Source organism: Uloborus diversus, chromosome 6 (assembly GCF_026930045.1).
Source record: "Uloborus diversus isolate 005 chromosome 6, Udiv.v.3.1, whole genome shotgun sequence".
Lineage (NCBI taxonomy): Eukaryota > Metazoa > Arthropoda > Arachnida > Araneae > Uloboridae > Uloborus > Uloborus diversus.
The window spans coordinates 33,654,615-33,677,927 of NC_072736.1; the positions used below are offsets into that span (position 1 = coordinate 33,654,615).

Genomic DNA, 23,313 nt, shown 5'->3' on the forward strand with positions numbered 1-23,313 from the left:
GAAGGTGTGTGAAAGTACCCAACAGACTGGATCTTTTAAATATTGAGTGTTACATGTTTGAGACCCTTCCCAGAGTATCAAAGGGGAGAGATATGTTGGGAACAGGAATGAAGAGAGTTCCCATGAATGATAATTGTGGTGCACGAGAAATTGTCAGAACACTGTAAAATTATATTTGAAATTAGTTGGAGTTTGAAGAAGATGCTGTATTGCATAGATATTTTTGGCTCTGTAGTTTTCTTGTAGTTTTGGTAAAATAAATGTCTATTTATGAAGAAACGGTGATCTTATTGGATTCCAGCACCCCGCAGTCTGTATTCAACAGTTCTCACTCAACAATAGGTTAAAATAAATATTAATCATTTGGGAGATATAATCATCCAATGTTTAAATGAATTAATTAATTTACAAAAACGTTTCTGATTCGGTCTATCGCGCTTCGAAACCATGCTTGCCACAACTTAATTACACACAAAAAATTTGATCAAAATCGGTCTAGCCGTTTGAAGCCTTATGGTGACAAACGTACGTACAGAAGATTTTTATAGATTAAGATAATCAAAAGGTGGGAGTAATTACTATAAATTAATATTAATTTTACTCGAAATGTTGAATGTCATGAAACATTTTTTATGTTATTTTGAAATCTTGGTTTGGCAACAGCGAGAGTTCGACTGTTTACTGTTTATTGTTTTGTTCTTTCGATATGTACGCCAGTTGCTTGTTATTCAGTGATAATAAATGTTTCGTAACGTTAATTGCCTTATAAAACTTATTTGTGTTTAATATTTATAACACCTTGTTTTTACAAAGCACAAATCATTTTTTCTTTTGTTGCGCAATCAGATTTTTATTCAATGTCACAACGGCCTATCTCTTCTGTGGAGAAATATCCATGCCCAACAAAAAGATAAAAGGTGACCGGATTGAGGAAAAACAGCAAAAATGTGTAGAAATTTATAACACTTAAACAAAAAATAATATTTATGACAAAAAAGCGTGAGGTTATAGCGCCTAGTCAACTGGTAGGCTAAACAGTCGTTTTAAACAAAGATTGAACAACCTAAAAAATTCGAAAATTAAAAATTCCCAACTTGATTCCATTAATTTGCACAAGGGAGTATTACAAATGATGTTTCTGCTTCCAAATGATCCGCCATCTCTCCGTGTTCAAGCTTTATAGCATTACAACTGACTGTACTTTAGTTGGTGAGAGTGCTTGGAAAAGCAGTGTAAAATTTCTGCAATTGCAGGCAAGAATTTCAAAACTGATCAATTGATCTTTTTTTTTTTTCACTCAGGAAAAATTGCACACTCTTTTCACGTTCGTAACTATGTACAAAGTTATCAACACATTTTCATGGCAGCAGGGGGCTGACAAACTATAAAGCTCTGATTTGGCTGATAATCCTGAATCGTAGAATAAGTAGCGACACGACCGCCATCTTGGTGCTACACGATGCTCTCTTCTATGTCTGCTATGGTGAAGTAGCGTGTTTTGTTTCTTGATTGTGGTGATTCTTGATTGTGGATCAACATGGAGTTAGTTAGAAACCAATATCAAGAAGCAAAACGCGCTACTTCACCATAGCAGACACATAAAAAAAGCATCGTTTAGCCCCAAGATGGCGGGCGTGTCGCTACTTATTCTACGATTCAGAGCTGTACGATAGACGAAGGAATAAACGATTACTTGGTTCAAGTAGGAGCATGGAAAGTCGGTTTGCGGTAGTGCGACCGTTATTGGCGAACCAACATTAGAATACCCCCTTAATCTTCCTGAGCAGAATTGAACTTGCCCGAGGTTAGATGTCTTATTATTAGAGCCATACTGTACTATAGTGTGACTCTGGTACCTTGATGTTTGGCTTTGGACAAACTCATTTATGTTTGGGTTGAAAAATGAAAAATTCTTAGATTGGCACAACGCCAACAGTCGTTATTGCAACAAAAACGGGTTTTACTTCACCCGAATTCTAATAAACAGAATCTTTCAAGTCGCAGCGAATCGGAGGTCAAGTTATTATCAAAGTCTGGCCATAAATCATGCTAACCGAATAGTAATCAAACATACACCTGACAACTATCTTAATATATAAAAATCTTTTGTGCGGACGTTTGTCAACATAAGGCTTTGTTGAACCGATTTTGATCAAATTTTTTCTGTGTAATTAAGTTGTGGCAAGCATGGTTTCAAAGCACGATAGATCGAATCGGAAACGTTTTTATTAAATGAAATTTCCTATTGTGACATGTCAATTGAGAATAAATAAAATGGAGGGGGGAAAGAAAGAAAGAGAGAGAGAAAGAGAGAGAGAGACCTTCATTTCTCTCTCTTGAAAACTTGAAAGCAACGATTTTTGGTCCCGTGATATATTTTAAAGTAAAATACTGGAAGGTTCACGCAAAACGTGTGTTCTGTCGTCGTAGTTGAGTTGAACCATGTGACCGGATCAGTGCTGTAGATTTTCTTACCCAAATGATCGGAAAGTAAAGTACCTAGCAACATTTGTTTCTCGGCTCAAATCCATCTGAGTTTTGGCACCAATGTCAGGAATACTTTAAGGATTATCAAACTAATCAGTAGATTATTAAAAGAAAAGATGATGGAATTTAAAGACGAAACAAATTTTATTTTCGTCCCGATAAATTGCAACAGAGTAGTTCTGTGCACAAAAGATCAGTGCAGTGGAAGATCTTTATCTTTGGAGGAAAGAACAAATTAGGCAATATATGAAGTTTTAAAAGTTTTCGTTTAAAAGATCGGACTGCTAATCGGTCGGAGTTAACTTCGCTCACTGATCGACTGGATTACAGTAACATGGTGGCTTGGCGACTTTGGATATAAACAATCGAGTTGCGTGATCATTTGTTTACATTTTAAAGCTACTGTTGATGTGGTTTATTGTATTTTTTGTTTGTTTGGCAAAATATTTCAAATTGCAAAGAACTGTTTTTCGTTTTTAAACAGTCTTTAGTCATATTAGTTGAAGAATGTTTATTTTACATCGGGAGGGAGGCTTCGCTTTTTCAGAGAACTGCTTGTAACTTTATCATTTTTTTTAAACGATATCCTTTCGATTGTTTTGTTCTTTTTCATATGGCGGACGTTGCAGCGGGATTTCCCGTTTGTTCTAGATGGGTAGTTAGTTTTTTACACTTAATAGCTGAGGACGCTTTTTATGGAAGGAACAAGCCATCAAGTACGGGAGAAAAAATAGTTAATAAAACAACTGCTGAATGGACATTAGATAAATCAAGTTGTAATAAATACTATACGCATTCTGACACCAAGCAGCTTAAAACGTTTTCTTTTAACTTATATTTTTCGACAAAACGGTTCAAACACTTAATAGTTTATTGAAAAATTTTCAACTTTTCAATTTACAAAGTTTGAACAGTACAAAGTCTGTTGGGCCCTCTAGTAGCAACATATAGATAAATGTGCGTTAATTTGAATATGTGGTTCAATTCACTCAACTAGCAGTTTCTTTTACAGAAAAAACCCAGTTATCGCATGTAAAATGGCAGGGGTGCTCACCCCCTAAGAGCATCGGCGCACCCCCCTAAACATCGCGAAGACTTCCCCAAAGCCAGAGCCCCCCCCCCCCCAAAAGTGAAAATACCCCTTAAACCCCTCCTAAAAATTTCAATGGCGTAGTCTGCGCCATGACTCCCCTAGGTGGGAACCACTGAAGATGGAACAAAAATGCTTTTTGGAATTTACTATTTGCCTTTACCTAACAGCCAGGAAAATACCAGCGGGCCCTGGGAGTCGCATAGAAGCTAAAATAATATTAGATGCAACCTATGATAATGAAGTGCAAATAAACAAGAATTTTAATGAAGGATAAGTCGTAAAAATTTATTTACGGGTACAAAATTTCGTAAATGACATGTTTAAATAATCTAATACATTAAATACGTAGAAATTTTGTTCAAAAAAATCATGTCACAAGTCATAAAATTTATATGCTAGGAAATAGAACGTTTTCTTTTGCTCGGAAACAAATGATGTTGTAGAGTCAAAGCTGTTATGGCACAAATTTTCAAAAACAGTGTATAAACATGATTTCAACTACAGCAATTACAATATCTTCATTGAGATTACGGGCAAACAAAACTACTGCAAAACAAAACTACATGTATTTCATAAACTTGTTACAGTCATTTGTATGTTGTTGTACAGTCATTTTCCTGTGACTGCTATGAAACTGTGTAAAAATAATAAGTACATTTGATTCCGACTGCAGCCACAATCCCATCCACTCAAACACTATGACTATGAAGACAATATTTTTAATCATGACTCCAGTCAAACTATGCAAAACTTCCTATACTATACCAGGTCCTGGTATCATACACAGTATGCCACAACTTTTGTCTAAACGTGATTTCTGGACAGAACAGCCAGCACAATGTCTTCGCTGTGACTGCTATTAAATATGTTAAAAAAAAAAAAAATATCGCGTAGCACAACATAGCCAAACTATTGCATAGAAGTGATTTTGATTGCAGCAGTCATAATGTACACTGTGACTGCAATCAAACTATGCAAAACTATTGCTTAGACTGATCCTGACTGAAATCCCAGCGAAGACATTGTGACAATGAAGACATTGCGACTGCAGTCAAACTATTCAAAAGTTTCATAGCAAAGCATAGCAGAGCTGTTGAATAACATACTTTTTCACAACTATTGCATAGACGTGATTCTGGTGACAGTCAAACTGTACCAAACTGTTGCATAGCACAGCATAGCAAAACTATTGCATTACCTAGCAGATCAAAACTATTTTATTGACGTGGTTCCGACTACGGTCAAACACATTGTAGAGTCACACTTATTTCTTCTACTGCAGTCTCTGAAAATTCCAGACTACAGTCAAACTAGGCAAAACTATTGCATAACACAGCATGGAAAACTCTGGCAAGGACGTGATTACGACTGCAGCAGTCACAATGTCTTTATTGTGACTCCATGGAACTATAAAAAATTGTTGCACAGCACCGCACAACAAAACTGTTACACAGGCGTGATTCCCACTACAGCAGTCACAATGTCTTTATTGCGACTGCAGTCAAACTATAAAAAATTGTTGCACAGCTCATCATGGCAGTCACAATGTCTTTATTGTGACTGAAGTCAAACTATCGCATAGGACAGCAACAGCATGTAAAAACTATTGCGCAGACGTGATTCCTACTACAGCAGACACAATGACTTTAGTGTTACTGCAGTCAAAGTCAAACTTTGAAAAACTATTACACAGCACATTGTGGCAAAACTAGAAGGGTTCTTTGTAACCACAAACATTAATATCTTTCGGTTTTTCATTATTTCTTTGCTTAACTAGCCATCGGAATATATCCGTTTTCTTTTAGACTTCGTTGGGTAAAATATTTTGTGCTGTGTGCTTAATTTCTGCGGCTTTTTGCAATCAGTTCCATTTTCAGCTTCTTCAACGTCTTCAAGAAAGAAAGGAAATCCAAACTCATCCATCATCAAGTTTCGCAATTTTTCTCTGAAGCTGAACATTTTATAAGACTTGTATGACATCATTTTATGCCAAGAATTTTTCCCGTAAGAAATCTTTTCTTCAATTTCCCTCTGATAGCACGGGCCTTTCTCAGAATTTATCGCTAATTCATCCATTTTTGTCCAAGCTGTAACTGACACGAAGCAATTTGTTAGGCAGAGATAGTTTTGGAAAATTCCGGAGTAAATTTTGAAATAACGTTTTACGGAGTTCAGAGATAAAGTGTGAAACTCTCTCAATTTAGGTCCATAAGCTTGGTTCAGATCTTTGAAACTTTTTGCTACCGCACTAATTCCTTCGTAATGAAGATATTTAGAAGAATCTAGGTAAAACAGCAGGGTTCCAGGCTTCATATTCGTCATTATTTGCTGAAAAGAGAAAGATGTATTTTAGAATGTATTGAAAAACTGGCGAGCTTATTTCTTACAAATTAAAATTTTTCTGCTGAATATCACTTAATTATTTATATAAGCGGAATATAATTTGTTTCAATAAAATAATTACAAGAAAAGTGACTACGTTTCTGAAGAAAAAAAAAGTCATGCAGGAATTGCAGAGCCATCTATTAAAAGTTCATCAGGGCTTAGTTTTCGTCAGAATGAAAACCTATATATTTTTCAGAACTTATATTCAGAAGTCTAACATTTCGCCTGTTCTGTAAAAAAAAAAAAAGAAATACGCGAAACGAAAGACATAATTCAAGTCTTACACTAAGAGCAAGATAAATACAAATCTGGTACCGTAGAAAGATTTAAAAAAAAGGGGGGGGGGCACAACTGCACTTCTGGGGGAATCAGAGTTGACTCCACACTAAAAAATCTCGGAAAACTCTCTGAATATACAAAAAAGTTTTCCGTAATACACAGATTCGTACGCCCTCCGCAGTTTTCTGCTATAATCAAAAACGTTTCCCGTTTAGCAAGAAAGTAAGAGTCGACGCATGCGCAGGTGACACGGCAATTTTATAGTTCAGCAGCAAATCTAAACTGAAACTTTCGAAAGCACGCAATGAAAACAACTGCTGACTCATGTATGCGAAGTAACACTCATCAAGGTGATTAGTAGAAGTTTTGTTCCTCGCATGAATTCACTGAAGATAATGTTAAAGTCTTATATTTTCTTGCTTATGTATCGTCATGAGATTGAATTTGAAGCTATGTCACTTATTTTTAAGTACGAAGTGCAAATTCTCGACGCATGCTCGCGGAAGGAATACAAACTGAAATTAAAAACCAAATAATTGCCGAGAGGACGCCATGTAACTTCATTGCGTCGCATAACTTGTGTAGGTAATTTTTCTTGGATACTTTTCTTCTTTCTACCAAATGGGTAATTTTTGTTGGCAGAATTTTATTCTGTCATAAAAATCACCTTTTTGGTGACCAAAGCCTGCAAAAGACCACCACCGACGAATAGGTAAGTCGCTTTGCAACTCTATTACTTTAAAGAGATTTAGTTCATATAAATCTCGTTAAAAAAAACTATTTTCTTCAGTATAATTTTTTCGTTGTGAACTATTGCAATTTGAAAATATTTTACATTACATAGAACACATATTTAAAGTGCAAGTGTGTCTAGTTTTATTCTATAAAATTTATGAATTGAAGATTATAAAAAAATTTAAATAAGTGTTATTGTGTACTTTGTTTTTATGTGGAAATCTCAGTTAATATTTGGCTGAACATTTATGTATCAAGCATTATGAATTAAATGTTATAATATGCAAATTGTCAGGTTTGATAGTTCGTCTTTAAGGTTGCATGTTTTCATTCTCTTGTAAACAGTGTAGCTAGATTGTATGAAGTAAAAAAAAAAAAACTATCTCTTGTAATTAGGAACATAGTGCTTCAGTATTATCTAAATGACGATATCTCTTTAAATATTTGCATTAGCGAAACGCTTTAAATTAGTTAAATGTGTATTAATTTATTTAAAAAATAAATACATATATGTATTTAAAAGTGTCTTCATTTTTTTCGTTTTACGAGCCTCAATTTTACCAAAAGCAAAAAAAAAAAAAAGACTTAATAAAATAATTTTGTATTTTTACACCATATTAAAGTATTTGACTTATAATTTATATGATACTTTGATTTATAATGTATATGATACTTTGATTTATAATGTATATGATGTTGCTTTTTCAAGGGGGGGGGGGGCGCTTCATAGCATTTTATGGGTCCACCATCACCCTTATGGTGGGGGGGGGGGGTATTCTCGTATATATGAAATGGAAAAATCATGTAATAGAGTTCAATGTTTTAATAAATAAAATATATAATGCATTTTGCGCACACTATAAAAATAAAATCAGTAACCTATTTTGAGTAAGTATTTATATTTGTGATGAGCTGGAAAAGGGCAAGAACAGAAGAATCAACCCGAATGGTTCCAGCAGAGGGACTTGGTGTCATATTTAAATTCATCAATTTCTCTGTTGGTACTTTTCGGTACACTTTGTTCGTCAGAGAAATTGACTTGAGGTGAACGAATTCCGGAACGCGAAGGGTAGGTAAGTCCTGTCAAATTTTATCCAAAGATAAAAACTATCAAGTTTGATACAAGATATGTTTTTAAATTCTGCATTAAAAATACAATATGTTGATAGTTTTGTTTTGAAAATATTGAGAGAAAAACTGAAGTTTAAGATTGTTTAACAAACAATCCCCACTTTTCAGAAGGTACCCCCCACTCCAATTCCCCGACGATTTTGTGATTAGGAATGAAACTAGTAGATTATTTCATAATTTTTCAAAAATTTATAACTGTGCATATGTTATGCTGTTAACCATGCTATTTGTCATTAGAAATTCCAAAAAAAAAAAAAAAATCCACGAATGATTCTAAAATTGCTTGTATTATTGCTCTTAGATATGAAAGAATTGAAACTGATATGGTATGCAATACTATAATAAAGAATTATATTTTAGAAAAAATCACGGAAAAAGGATTCCGAAATTCTCGGAAACGTTTTTGAAAATTGTTTGGAGAATTCCGAAATACTCGGAAACGTTTTCGAAACTTTCATGAACCACAGCTGCACAGAATACTCAGAAACATTTCTGGAAATTACGGAAAGAGGATTCCGAAATACTCAGAAACGTTTCTGAAAATTACGGAAAGAGGATTCCGAAATACTCAGACACGTTTCCGGACATTTCAGAAAGAGAATTCCGAAATACTCAGAAACGTTTTCGAAAATTTCATGAACCGCAGCTGCACGATATACTCAGAAACGTTTCCGAATTTTTTTTACAGTGCAGTATCAAGGATCTTTGCCAGTGTACTTCTTATGAGAGCAGGCTCGTCATTTAAGGGGACCAGGTGAGTCAATTACCCCCCCCCCCCTGACTTTGAAAAATTAATGTTTTTACTAAAAGTGTGCACGTTTTTTGTTTTCCAACAAAATTTGCATTGAGTACACACCCTTTGCCCCCCCCCCCCTCTCTGACAAAAGCCGAAATGACGGGCCTGTATGAGGGAAGCAGAGTCAAGATTTGTTTTACCCCAGAAGTCACTCTTTTCTTTGTGAAAAATTTTACAGAGTAGAAATGAAGGTGGCATAGGCGGCTCGTATGTGGGGGGGGGGGGGGCAAGGTGGCAACTGTCCCTTCACTTCCAAAAGTAAAGGGGCCTTGCTCCCTCACTTTTCAGAGTTAAAAAGTAGTGATAGATTCAAAAATTATTTTTTATAGGGTGGATTGAGCTTTTTCACGAAGGAAAAGCTAAAAATTCCAAATAAAAAAACTTTTTCTCATTTTATTTCATTTGAATGGAACTTTTAACTATAAGGGGAAAGTCTGCGGTGACCATCCGTCCAGATATGAAAAAGAGGGAAGGAAGAAACAGGAGGGAACACAAAGGAGAAAAACAGCTTCAGGGGATACGCCCCCTAACCCGTACACTTCTTTTGAACTCCACTTTTTTGGTGCACCAGCCGCCTATGGAATGTGGGTATGATGGCATCTCACATAAATGTTGCGATAACATTCAGGAGAAGAACTAAAAAAAAATCATCTAAAGCATTATTTCCCAAACTTTATAGCCAGCGGACCTATTTCATGGATCAATATTCAGTGCGGAACCTGCATTAGAGTGAATAGATGCTTGTAGTTAGAAGATAATTGAACTTGATTAAATTAACCGTTTCTATTTAAAAAGAAAGGAAGGTAGTTTACAATGCTTAAATTTATTTACAAATCCTGGAGTACAAAAATCAAGCTGAACATACAAAAATTAATAGGTAACAAAACGATTAAAATTCAAAATTGAACCCTGAACAATGGTGAAAAGTGAGGTTGCTTCAACTGAAGCAGTTTTAATACACTGGGGTTAATTGTTGACAGCTCGAGTCGAATATTAGAATCAGCACCTAGACATATTCGGTATTTAGTTTTGGTGGGTGCATAGGTTGAAAATTCGGATTCGCATCGATAAGTTGTGACAATTGAAAGGACGGGTTTTGCTTTTTCAACGATTTGTGGTTTTTGTTTTTCAACCGAAGCTGAAATTAGGGGTAAGCACAGACTGACAAAAATTGTAAAATCTTAGGAGCTAGGTAAAAAATGCAGGCATTGTTTTTTGTGGTTTCTAAAGTGATATTTTCGGAAAGCACTAATGGCCAAGGGTAGATTTTAAGGTTCAGTTTAAAGTTACGTCGATCAAACATTCATATTCACATGGCGACAGACTGCACGGTTTTGTCGAAGCAAATAACGGTTCAAGCACCTATGATCTATATCTTGACACATTGTACTTTGAGATGTCAGGGAGGTAGGGTTCGAGAGACAGCTCCTTACTTCGAAGGTGAAAACTCTAGTTTCCAAAAGCAAAATTCAAGCATCACTTAATGTTTTTTTTTAACTTTTTTTTTTTTGAAGTTTGCCGCGAAGCCCCTATTAAGTTTCGGCGAACCACAGTTTGAGAAGCCCTGAGCTTAAAGGGATGATAATTGTGTAGGAACCTATAGCTGGAAAGTAGTAGCAGAGGAAAGAACGTAGTCGAGTGATTGAATACACACATTTATTCGATACAAATTGAAAAAATGTAGAATTCGAAGAATACACTCCTTACTTTGCGCATACATTGCAACAAATGCTCAAAGTTATTATTAGACTTCTGCAATCAAAGAAAATTCAATGTTGTCGACAGTTTCTGGCAACCAGGGCTGCGGAGTCGGAGGAAAAATGACCGACTCCGGGAACTTTAGAGCCTTCGACTCCGACTCTTTTACCCCAAAATCAGTCCGACTCCGACTTTGATTCCGCAAGCATTGGCACAGTTGCGGACTCTGAAGGAAAATGACCGACTCCGACTCTTGAAATTTTAAACTTCCGATTCCGACTCCTTTACCCCAAAATCAGCCTGACTCAGACTCCACAGCCCAGCTGGCAACTAGTACTCCGTCAGCGTCACGTATGCATCTTATCAGCTGGGGGTCTCCAAACTTTTTTTACTCGAGGGCCACATTGTAAATTTTTGAAGGTTAGGCGGGAAAGCAATCCACCAATGTTAGTTCGAATGATTTTGTAAGTGTTCGTCGTCTCCCTTACACCCACAACTTTTTTTTTTGAATGAGCGCCCAGTAGCATGGCCACAACCAGCATTCACGTTAAGGAGGGGCAAACAAGGACTCAACAAGATTGCGGTTTTTAGATGCCTACTAATGCCAAAAGATAGATATCAAAAGTTATAAGTCTTTAAAAGTTTTAGAATGTCTTTGAATGAGAAGAGGGACGGAGGTGGGCGGATCAAGTGATATCTCCAGGAAAATTTTACGAATTGAAGTCTTAGAAACGCAATTTTAGTCAATCTTTGCAGGTGTTAGAGATGGTCAGAGGACACAGGTTTCAGAGTCTACCTAAGGAGAAATTTTCAAAATTCACATCAAAGTGAGCTTCTTGGTTGCCGGTTAAAATCTGCTCGTTAGCCGGATTTGGCCCGCGGGCCGTAGTTTGGAGACCCCTGTTTGCTATCGATCGACGAATTACCTACCGCTGCCCTTTAGATGACATGAAAAATCAATGAAAGCTTGCTGCAACATTGACGAGACAAGACATTCTATAGAAGGATTGGATGAAAAAATATAATAAAATAAGATTAAAATAAAAGAGTGATTTCTCTTACCTGTATCATTTGGGGAGCCTTGTCCTTGACCTTGCTACCATTAACAGCAGAAACGAAATACACCATCGTGACGATGTCTGCACTTTTCACCACATTTTGCACTTCTTCGTTCATGGGCTTGGTGAGATCCGTTGAGAAAAATTTGAAATTGAGACTCATTTTCTCTGAATCGAAGAAATGAGGCGTTTCTTCCAGCGTTTTTAGGACGTTCCTAGGAGAAAGGAGGAAGAATGTCACAGAAGAATCTACAAATTGATTTGTTCAAAATAGAGCAGAGCTTTGTCAGTACTCGTATTTTTCGTCTTTCTATTTTAGATCGATGACTCAAAAATTATGTCCAAAACGATGCCCAAAATTAAAATATCTTTGACAATATTTAGCTGTTAATATCGGCGCAACAACATGTAGACTTTGAAACGTCAAACCTCAGTGAAACCCCTTTACAACGAATTTCAAGCGACTGCAACTTTAATTCGTTGTAACAGGAGCTTTGTTGTAATGAAATTTAAGCCATGTAAGGGCATTTAAATCGGGACTGAACATTTCTTTCGCTGAAATGGATATTTCGTTGTTGGTATTAGTTGTAACGAAATTTCACTGTATATATACCGTGTACCCTGCTAAAGTTTATCCTCACTCGAATAATTTCTGAACGACAAGAGCTATGCTGCCGTGATAAGCACAAAAGGCGTATCCGTACTTTTTATCAAAATTGAGTTACGGTCACCAGGTGGTTCTTTGTAATATATTTTTTTCATAGACAATGTTTTATGATCCTTTGTGAACAAGAAGTATTAAAAAAATTAAGAAACATATTCTGAATCAAATATATGGCGGCGTAAAGCTAAAAGCAGCAATATCTCATTTTGAACTCTGTTGCAGACACGACGTTTGCGCTTAGCACGGCAGTATAGTCAGAAACGGGTCTAGGTATAGCAAAGTTGTCACGTGTTACACAAAAAAAAAAAAAAAAACACTTACAGTGCCACTTGGCAGTAAAGTTTGGAGTGAACGTTCTTATTTAAAAACACAGTACGAGATATCGTCACCTCAGAGCAATAGTGAGACATCTAATCCCAGGAATAACACTAAGATATCCTACTGTTGCTCTGAGGCGACGACATGGGAGAATGGCAATGAAAGTCACTTAGCATCATTGATTTATTGCATAAAATTACTTGCCGCAAATAGGCTCATGCATTTGTAATGCTCAAAGCTGTATTTTACCCAGAGCCCGATTATTCTGATATTGGACACGGGGCACAGTTCTATTTCAGGGCCCCTAGGGCCAGACTAAGAGTTTTGAAGACACTAGGCATGAAATTCATTTTGTGCCCCCACCCCCATTCCCGCTTATTCTATATAATGAAGCTATAAAATATTTCGACACTTGCGCATTAACCGAACCATGCTAAATTTGGTGGTACGTCATATCACAATAGGGTATTATACATTTAAAAAGTAGAAGAGATATTGTATACAATAGTTATATAAGATGTGGTTTAACTTTGCCTGTTGCATTAAGCCGTAAATTTCAAAAATATCTATGATATAACTTTTAATAGTAAATACAGACGAAACTTGGAGTGGTGTTAGGATTTGCAAAGAGATCAAGTTTTTAAGGGGAATATTATCACCAAATAAGATATTTTTTGCTTGTCTTAGCATTTGCACAAATTATCAATGATATCATTGTACTCTATATTCTAAGTGAAATCATTTTTTATTTTTAATTATCATGATAAATTAAGGGGATTTTGGGCCCCCTGAAATCTAAGTGGAGGGACCTGTGCCCTTTATGTCCCTGCGGCAATCAGGCTCTAATTTTACCACAAATACACACCTTGACACGGGATTGCGCTTCTTGTCACACATTGTACAACATGGAAAATAACGCGCTCTATAATAGTATGGTTCCAAAGTTCCTGCGATGTTGGTAAAGGGGTTGCATACACGAGCTGTTTGTGGATCTCTATCGAAAAAGGTCCAAAGGTTCAGATCAGGTGAAAATGCAGGTCATTCTACTCAACCATCATATCCGATGCCTTATTGCTGGAATGCAATTTATGCAACTATTTTTAACATTACTGTGCGGAAGACGCCTTTCTTAATTTGATGAAGCTGAACAACTTTGTACTGCTCACCTCTGGCAAGTTGAGCTCCGCTGTCCGAGCGATTAAACGATTCCATTTGTTGAAAAAGGGCTGAGGAAAAACGGCTTAAGAACTTATACACTTATCGAAACTGTACATAAAAATTAATTCCAAGTTGTTTCACACGTTGCAGTGAAATATTTCATAGTCAAAAAATAGTTTACACTGTTGTAATATTTTTTCTCATGAATTGTTAACTGTTTTGATAAAATCCAATGTAAGTTTTCCTCAACTTACCAGTTTTTTTTAGAAAGATAAACATAAAAAAACGCTTTAAGCTTTTATGTACTGTTCACCTCTGGCAAATTGAGCTCCGCAACCCGACCGATTAACGATTCCATTTGTTGCAATAGGGGTGACGAAAAACGGCTTAAGAACTTGCGGATTTAGTTTGCAGTGTTATTGCCCATTTGAGGAATAATATAATTCAGGTAAGAAATAGCAAGCGGTACAGGATCTTCTCGCCAACAAGAGTTGCAATGGGAGCCCAACTCTGCGACTAACAATTCCTCTTCTTACTGATTGCTCTCCTTTGAAAGAACTGAACTTGCTCAAGGTCATAGCTCAACTTCTCAGAGAGTTGACTTTTTCACATACAAAGAGAATTAAATCATGCAAATTAAAGAGAGCTTGATAATGGAACATTTTCAGAAAGGAAATGCAAAGAACGGAAAAAAAAGTTATGCCTCAATCAAATTAGTTTTGCGTAAAAAGTTACTGTTTGTCTAACAGATAAATAAAAATTAATTAAAAAAATAAAATTAAACTATATATATATATATATATATATATATATATATATATATATATATATATATATATATATATATATATATATATATATATATATATATATATATATATATCTTCGAAAATTTTACCGAAGGAAAAAAAAATCCAAAAATTTAAGTCTTTAGTTCTGTAAAGTAAGAAACAACAACGTCCTTTTCATCCATAAGCTCATTACTTTCTGTATTGAAAAAGGCGTTCCTTGTAACGCCGAAACACGTGTCTGCAGTAATCAGTAATTGGTGTTTTTTGACGTTGTTATTTCGTACTTTACTTTTCAGCACAAAGGTATTTATTTATCTCTTTAATTCAGGTTTGGGTTCGGAATTTTCTACTAAATAATCAGGGTAATTAGCAGCATCAAATATGTAAAAGTATCGTTAAGAAGATAATATATATATATATATATATTTGTAATAGTCTGGGCACAGGAACTGATGCAGACCAACATTTTCGGGCGTGGGGGGGGGGGGGGGCGAGGTTGCGTTCAAGAATATAGTTTTGGGTACGAAAGTTTTTTGGAGCTGCCTGTATGTCAATAAAAGGCACCAAATCTTCAACGAATAAGGCGTCTAGTAGGACATTAACTAATTTCTTTGTAAATGAAAGGAAGTATTATTTCAAACAGTTACTTTAAAAAACAATGTTTAAAAGTAACTCTAAGGAGCATAGCAATCATGTTCTATTTTTGCGCTTGGAGGCGGAGGAGAGGAATTTATCCTTAAATATCCCTTTTAGATGTACCACTGGAACATTATTTGATTTATTTGCATGATACTTGAAGTCCTGCAATTTGCATGCAGAAAATACCATCCAAACTTGAATTTAAATAATACTGTTACGCGTTCGGTGCAACTTCGAACTTTCTTCGAAATGACGATTCCAATCTTGATAAAAACACAATGAATTTATTTACAAATATTAACAATAGAGCTGATGACAATTGCAAACATCCAGCAATTAATCGAATATCATTTAACACTGTGCATTACTCAGTACACCACGCATTTAAATCCAAAATACGTTGAAAAGAACACATTCGAAAATCGCAGTGCAAGCGCTAATGCATTCACAGACCCCCCCCCCCCCCCCCCCCCCCCAGCAGTGAAAAACAAGACTAAACCGTTTCAGAAAGCGAACTGACTAACTCTACCTCATTCACAAGACGCACGGCGTTTTATACCGCTTTGGAAAGTTCGACAAAATGCTATTTCTTTCTGGATGTTTTAATTTTATTCCATTCACAAATATTATCAGGGGACCATGTACGTCATTCGAATGTAAGGAGGTTGTATGTTCATCACAAGAAACTATTTACAGGTTAAGTTACTACGATAATTTTAGATAAAAATCAATGGAACAAACGCCAAAATTAGCCAGATTACAATAAATTAATCATAAAAACAGTTACTAATTACAAAATTTGTAACAATACTTAAAAGAAAATTTTGCTGAAATCTAATTACAAAATTAAACAATTTGGGAGCATGATTTGCACATTGGTTGACCAAAAGATTTTTTCAGTTATAGAAAAAGTGGGTGCAGATTTAAAAAAACATTTCTTAAAAAAGACAACTATGTATTCTCACCCGGACGTTTCATTATTCTTGTCTTAACTTTTGCTAAGATCCGAATCACGACTTTCTACTGGAGCATGGTTTTCGTCTAACGGGATGGGTTTAATTGCAGGAACCAACGATAAGAAATTTTAAAAACTTTTGCATAATAATAAAGAAGTTCTTCTGCCCTTACATAGAAGTTTGGTAAGACCTCATTTGGAGTATGCTGTTCAATTTTGGTCTCCTTATCTTCAGAAAGCTATTAATGTATTGGAAAGGGTTCAAAGGCGGGCTGCAAATAGTACAAGCTCACATTTAGACTATGATTCCAGGCTTAGAAGGCTAAAAATGTACAGTCTTGAGCAAAGAAGAGACCGATATGACATGATTCAGTTGTTTAAATTTATTAAAATGAAAGATGTTACGGGGCTGAAGTTTAGCACTGAAAACAGGACAACGGGTCATTGTTTTAAGCTATTTAAATTTCAGGCTAACATGGATATTAGGAAAAATTATTATTTTAGCAGGGTAGTGGAACCTTGGAACAGCTTACCGGAAGAGGTGGTAATGAGCAAAGTAGTAGATAGTTTTAAGAGGGCCATTGATCTTCATTGGGGATTGTAAATTGACTAGGACCAGTCTAGGCTGGGCCCAGAGCTTGTTGCTGGTCATCACTTTTGTATTTGTATTACTTTCAGAGGACTTGATAACATGATTTTCTCCCTCACATTTAGAAACTAGATTTCCTTAAAATAATGAGGGAAAGGAATATTGAATTGATGTGACCGTAAATCGAAATACAGTGAATCCCCGGTTTTGACTTCCTCCGAATCGACGTTTTCCCCGCAGTTAACGTTTTTTCGTCAGGTCCCATCATTAGTTTTGCTGCTTTGCATTTCCCGTATTTTACGTTTTCTCCGTATTTTATATTTTTAATTCAGTCCATTGAAAAACGTAAAAACTGCGTTTCACTGTATTAATTTTTGCAAAGTCTGCAACTCGATGGTTTGTCTTACAGTCAATCTCGTCAAATGAATCAGTTGTATAAAATGCGATCGGGCGTAAGGTATCTGTATTACTTATTTCATTGTACCATGAGAAAGTACAACGAAAAAAGTCTGCAGTAACGCAGTTTTGCACTTTGATGTTTCTTGAGAATTTTTCAAAAATAAAGTAGGATATGTAATGCCACAAAAAATATGACTTGAAGAACATAAAAAAATGTTTAATTCTTTTCTCTAACTCGATCATTTATAACTCGATTAGCTGCTCAAAAGCGATAAGCTAACGGTAGATTTCTTGCGTAACAATATTGCCCATGGATTAGGGAGGGGGTTAGTAACCCCCACCGCAGGGGCAGATACAGAAAACCATTTGTGGAGGGGGTCATGCTGAAGAATGACCCCCCACCCCTGAACGAACTTACGGTTTTGGGTACGAAAAACTTCTTTAACTGCTTGGGGGTCAATAAAAAGCACCAAATCGGACGGAAAAAGGTACCTAATTCGGGATAAACGTTGCAAATCAATTTCATAAGAAATGAAGCGGAGTAGTAATTTAAATATTTACTTTTAAAAATAACTAATGAAATAAAAGATACTGTAATCGTTTATATTTTATGCAAAAGTGTTTGAACACAATGTGGATGGATGCTGTTGTCGACGGTTTAGGGGGGGGGAGTTATGACCCCATGACCCTCCCCTTGCATCCGTCACTTCCCCCACGACCCATACATTTGATCCTCCCCTGTCTAGGTTTATGTTACTTGTGGATAGAAACATATCCTTTGACGAAAACGTGTAAAACAACAGTTTTGCCAAAAAGGCCCTTTTAACGAAATTCAGTTCATCTTTATTAACGCGAAAAAAAAAAAAGAAAAAAAGTGTGATATCATGGTAGTTTATGTTGCAACTATTTAAAATATTTGCAGAAAACAAAATGTTTGAAAAGAGCCAGGTCAGTACCTTCAAATTAATGAACTTAAATTGTATTTCCTAGCGTTAAACTTTTATGAAAGAAAAGTTCGTTTAAAACTTCGATTATAAAGTCTCCAAAAAGGAATTTAACTCACCATGGTTAAAGTAACTGAACAAACATATTTATCTCCACCAAACTCCCCTACCTTTTGACATGAACCTTAGGTTCATCCGTTTATCACATGGCATGACAGAGGTAGTAGCAGGGGGTGGATACAGAATACCATTTTAGGGGGTGGGGGTCATGTGGACGAATGATCCCCCCCCCCCCAATGAACGGACCAACGATTTTGGATACGAAAATTTTTTGAAATTGCTTGGGGCATAAAAAACATTAAATCGGCCGGGAATAACGTACCTAATTGGGGATAAACGTTGCAAATTAATTTCATAAGCAATGAAACGAGTTAGTAGTTCAAATATTTACTTTCCAAAATAATGAATGAAGTGAATATAAACTGTAATCATTTAAAGTTATATTGTTCCTCGAAGGTTTAGGTGGGGGGGGGGAGGATCATGACCCTCCTCTTGTATCTGCCACTCGGTAGTAGGTTCATTCCCTTGACCAATTCCTGGAATTGAGTTCGGATCCTCTTGGTGAAAGACAAGAGCCCTAACTACTCAACTACATGAAACTCCTTTACATGCTTACTGTGACCGATCCACATAAACTTTTGACCTTCTAGGTTCTATTTACAAGTAGGGTGTTAAAAAAAAAAGATAAATACAACTTACCTGGCAGTGTTTTTCCATCCTTCGTTCAGATCCACAACTGTAACTGTGATCTCCAGGGGTCTGGGATCCCTAATCCAGAACCAACTTTGCACAGAATTAACCACTCTGCAAATGGCAACAGCATCTGAAGCAGGGCCGCCTCCAAGACAGCAAATGTTCAGCTTCCTCCGCTGCAGGCTATTCCAAAGAATAGTTTGATCGTTGTCAAGAATCTGTTTGAAATGTCTTGCAACGGCGCTTGTGAAGCACGGACAGTGCTTGAAAATGTAAGCAAACCTCTTGGCAGCTGAATCGAATTTTATTCGAGACGACAGAGCATCGACTGTTTCCTTCGTATAAGCACTGACCACTTCTTTTAAAGCTGCCTTAATTTTACAAATGTTGTTCCTATTTGTCACACTTACTTCTTTGCTGAGAACTTCTCTGTAAAAATCTTGCAACTCCACATCGAAATTGTCAAGTAAGTTTTCAGGAGGTTTTAACCAAATGAAGTTCATTTTAACTGTCCTTTGAATTATCCTCTGCAAGATGTCAAATTTTTCACTGAAAAACAGTTTTTGCAAAATATATCAAGAATCAATCAGCTTTTGAATGATTCAGTTCCATTACTCAGTTCTAATCATTGTTGCCATTTTGTTTCGAACACTATTTACGGTTAACGTAATATATCGAACAAACACACAATACGTCAACAAAACGACTTCATAAACTCGATGACAAAAACACAGTACGTTTCAAAATTAATCAATAGCCTTTGCAAAAACAAAACATTTCACACAAAAAATTGGTCGTATTTCAAGATTAAACGTACCATCCTAAGATGGGAAATAACATATTACAGAATATCACTCATCAATGCGCTATTTACGTTCTTTATCTGATAAACGATTGATAAGTTCTCAGCGCGGTTCAAATCGTGATATCTAATGTGGTCCTCGATAAAGCCGCACTAACTTCACAACAAAACAAAGAAATGAGTCGAATACTTTTCTTTCAGAACGATAAACTTACAGAGAACACGCTTACGTTCCCTATTTTCCCTAGAACGATCTTCTAAAGTCGACTAGCGACAAAAAAAGCCGCCTTCTTTAAGAAAATAATGTAAAATAGTTACCTTTTTTCCTCACAAAAGAAGTGCAAATATCAAATCGAATCAACCGGTTAGATTTGTCGCGGGATTGAAGCAGGTGCGCGTGGTGCCTTAATTGCTGTTGATTTAGCTGCTTCCATGAGCACGTTTGAGGTTGAACCTGAAGTGCAGTAACTTTCACGTATGTGTAATTTTTATTACAAAACATGAAACGCAGAATCTTCTAACTTAAAATGGAAGCAACGAAATAAGCCATATATATATATATATATATATATATATATTTTGAAATTCACTTTTGGATGGCGCGCAAAAGTGCTCGAACTCACAAAAAGTTCCTTGAATAGCATTTAAAAATATATAGCCGCGCCCCCTTGACATTGAAAATCGGAAGAAGGGAGTGAAAAATCCTTTTTTGCAAAAAAGTATTTCGAAATAAACTCCAATTATTAAACTGGAATGCAATTAAAATGTTACACAATGAGCCAGTTAGAGCCCATAAAATTCTTTTATCGGTTTTGGTGAATATTTAACAGCGCCTTTCTAACATTGGAAATTGGAGAAAAATGAAAAAAATATCGGATTTTTAAAAAAACCAGTAATGGGGATTATTTTTCAAACTGATGACTGATGAGTTTAATAGCACTATTAGTTTTAGTTATTCTGTGATTATTTCACAATTGTATCATAGGGTATCGTATCTGTAGTTCAGGTCAGTCGCCCCCCCCCCCCCCCCCCCAATAACTTTTGAGTGAATAGTCCGATTCGAACAAAAATTTTTTTGTTAGAAAGATCTCGGCGAGGACACGCCATTTCCATATTTCATTGACGCTCACTCTTTTGACCCTGCTAAAAAATCAAAAAGGATCTCTTTTTTAGGGGAATTACGTTTACATGGCGCGATGCGGAATAGAGTTCTATATACAATGCACTAATCAACGGAAAATCGCAATTTTTGGACTTACGTCACTCTGGCTCCGAGGTTCAGGTATATTAACTGCTTTGTTTAAAAGGTGCTACTATTGTCCGTTTCCCACGAGAAGTCACTTGACTCCGCCTTCGTCACGTGGTATCCGATGAATCTATTTCGCTGTTTTCGGCAGAAGGCATATTCGGATCGGATTTTGTTGTAAAAACAGCAGTTTTTAAAATGTAAGAAAAACTAAAATGGCAACAGACAAGTGAAGAAAGTGATATAAATGACGCTAAGATTTTTTTGCATTAAAATGAACGTCCAAGTTAAGGTTGTCTGGTTGTCTCATTTAGAAGCGCGTGGATATGTTTACTGATTACCCTTGGCGTAAAATGGAACTCTGCTTGCAGGAAGGCGGAGCGAAGTGCCTTCTTGTGAAAAGCGGACAATACTTTATTTGTTCGTTTATTTATTTTTTACGCATCTATTTCTTCGGATGAGCGAGGCATATTTTCTTTCAAGAAATCAGTTTAAAATGTTGAAAAATTACGGTTGAAATAATCTGCGATTTTTGCTAACTTTGAGAATATTGATCAGATACTAAAAAGTCTATATTGGTATACTTGAAGGTAGGCTCGTTTATTTCTGGACGGAACTTCTTGTTCAATCGCTGAGATACGCCTAACTGCTAATCATTGAATATATTTTTTAGTCAAATAACATGTTCGGGAAGAGTGAAATATACATTGTTTGAGAAAACTATTCTTTTAAACGTTGACTGGGAAACTGCCTTGCAAGAGAAAGCCTTTTTCACTAATGTTGGACACCTTACTCAGGGATGCCCACCTAGGGGAGGTGTATCATGGCGCTCCCTATCATGGGGAGGGGGGATCATGGCCGCCCTTATGTGGGACTGCACCCCTTCCATACTGAAAATTTGATTTCATTTTTATTTCAGATCACATTGGAGCATAAACCAGCATTACGTACTTGACGAGCAATTATAAGATTTTGATACGGACTTAGAGTTTGGAGTGCTTAGTACAAGTGCAACAAACAATTTGCAGCTGTCAGACATCGTTCACGATTGAGTTTTCCTAAACTATTTTCAACCACGCTACGCTAGAAGGGCAAGTACCACCTTTAATGGCAAGACATATTCGATACAAATACTGTTGCCCAGTACATATTTCAAATTCAAAGCCTGAAGAGTGTAGTCAATTTTATCAAATTTGATCACTGGATTTGTTTCATTCTTTTAGAAGGGGCATTCCAAGGTATTTTTGACATTTATGTAGAGTCCGTAACGTGACGTTTTTTGCCATAACTTTTTAATTTACTGTTTGATTAGCATATTAATTTATTTTGATCTTTTCCTACCAAAACACCAGCTCAAATTAAAATAATTTGCAAATCAAACGGTAAATTAAAAAGTTATGGCAAAAAAAGCTCACGTTACGGACTCTACATAATGTCAAAAATACCTTGGAATGCCCCAGAAGCTATCCGATAGATCCGGAATATGAATGTGATCCCTTTGAGCAACCGTCCATTTCCAGAATGAGAACCCTTTGAGAAAACTCATTATTATGTGCAGAAATATATTCTATTGTCCGGTCTTCTTTTGACGCATGTTTCAAGTAAACGATTTACTCCGCCCTTCTATTCCGTAATTTACCTTCGTTCCATCCACTAACTGATAAGTTGAGCACGCTCATACATACTTTTAGTAAAATCTATAATACCGTGCGATCTTTATTTTACTCTTTCACCAGCTGTTAGCATTGTATGATTTTCTAACTGGAACTTCTATCAGTGCTATATCGCTTCAGTTGATAATTTTTGATAACCAGCTACAGTGGTGGTAAATATTATGTCATAGCAGGAAAAACGACCACATCTTCGCAGCATTTGGTCGGAAATTTATGCAAATTTTATGACTACTAATTAATGGCAAATGAAACTTTTTTTTGTAACTTTTATTGGAAATACGAAAGATTTTTTTTTTCGTAGAAGGAAGTTTGAATTTAGACATCCGTGTGATATGGGCAAAATTATAAGGACAATGCGATTTGTGTGTTCTGAAATGCAAAATTTGCCTGATTTTTTGCTCTGCAAAAGCGCTACATAACGATATAACTGCTTAGTAAGCGGTTTAGGAACTTAAAGAATTTGACAAAAGGAAAGCGGTTGCTTGGAAAATTTCACGATGTACTCTACGTCAAATTGCAGCAAATTTGAATGGATAAACATCGGTCGTTTAGAGCTTTCTCAAAAACTCCGGCAAATAAGGTCGATAATGACGAAATGGTAGGAAATCTTCTGCTTCTGTGAGTGTGAAACTAATTATAAGATGACCTTCCTTCTGAATTAAAATATCTATTTCTATATATACAAGATGTACTTTCCGACATCGATAATCCCGAAGTGCA

The 23,313-nt window shown here is 36.0% G+C and overlaps 1 protein-coding gene across 1 annotated transcript; it reads right to left on the reverse strand.

Moving 5' to 3' along the window:
* Window positions 1-3,940: 3,940 nt before the first annotated feature.
* LOC129224320 (uncharacterized) lies at window positions 3,941-19,375 on the reverse strand. Its single transcript, XM_054858758.1, has 3 exons — window positions 18,879-19,375; window positions 11,667-11,877; window positions 3,941-5,908 (listed from the first exon to the last, which is right to left on the reverse strand). The coding sequence occupies exons 1-3, from the start codon at window positions 19,373-19,375 to the stop codon at window positions 5,354-5,356; spliced, it is 1,263 nt and encodes a 420-aa protein (XP_054714733.1). The 3' UTR covers window positions 3,941-5,353.
* Between the last annotated feature and the right edge of the window lie 3,938 nt (window positions 19,376-23,313).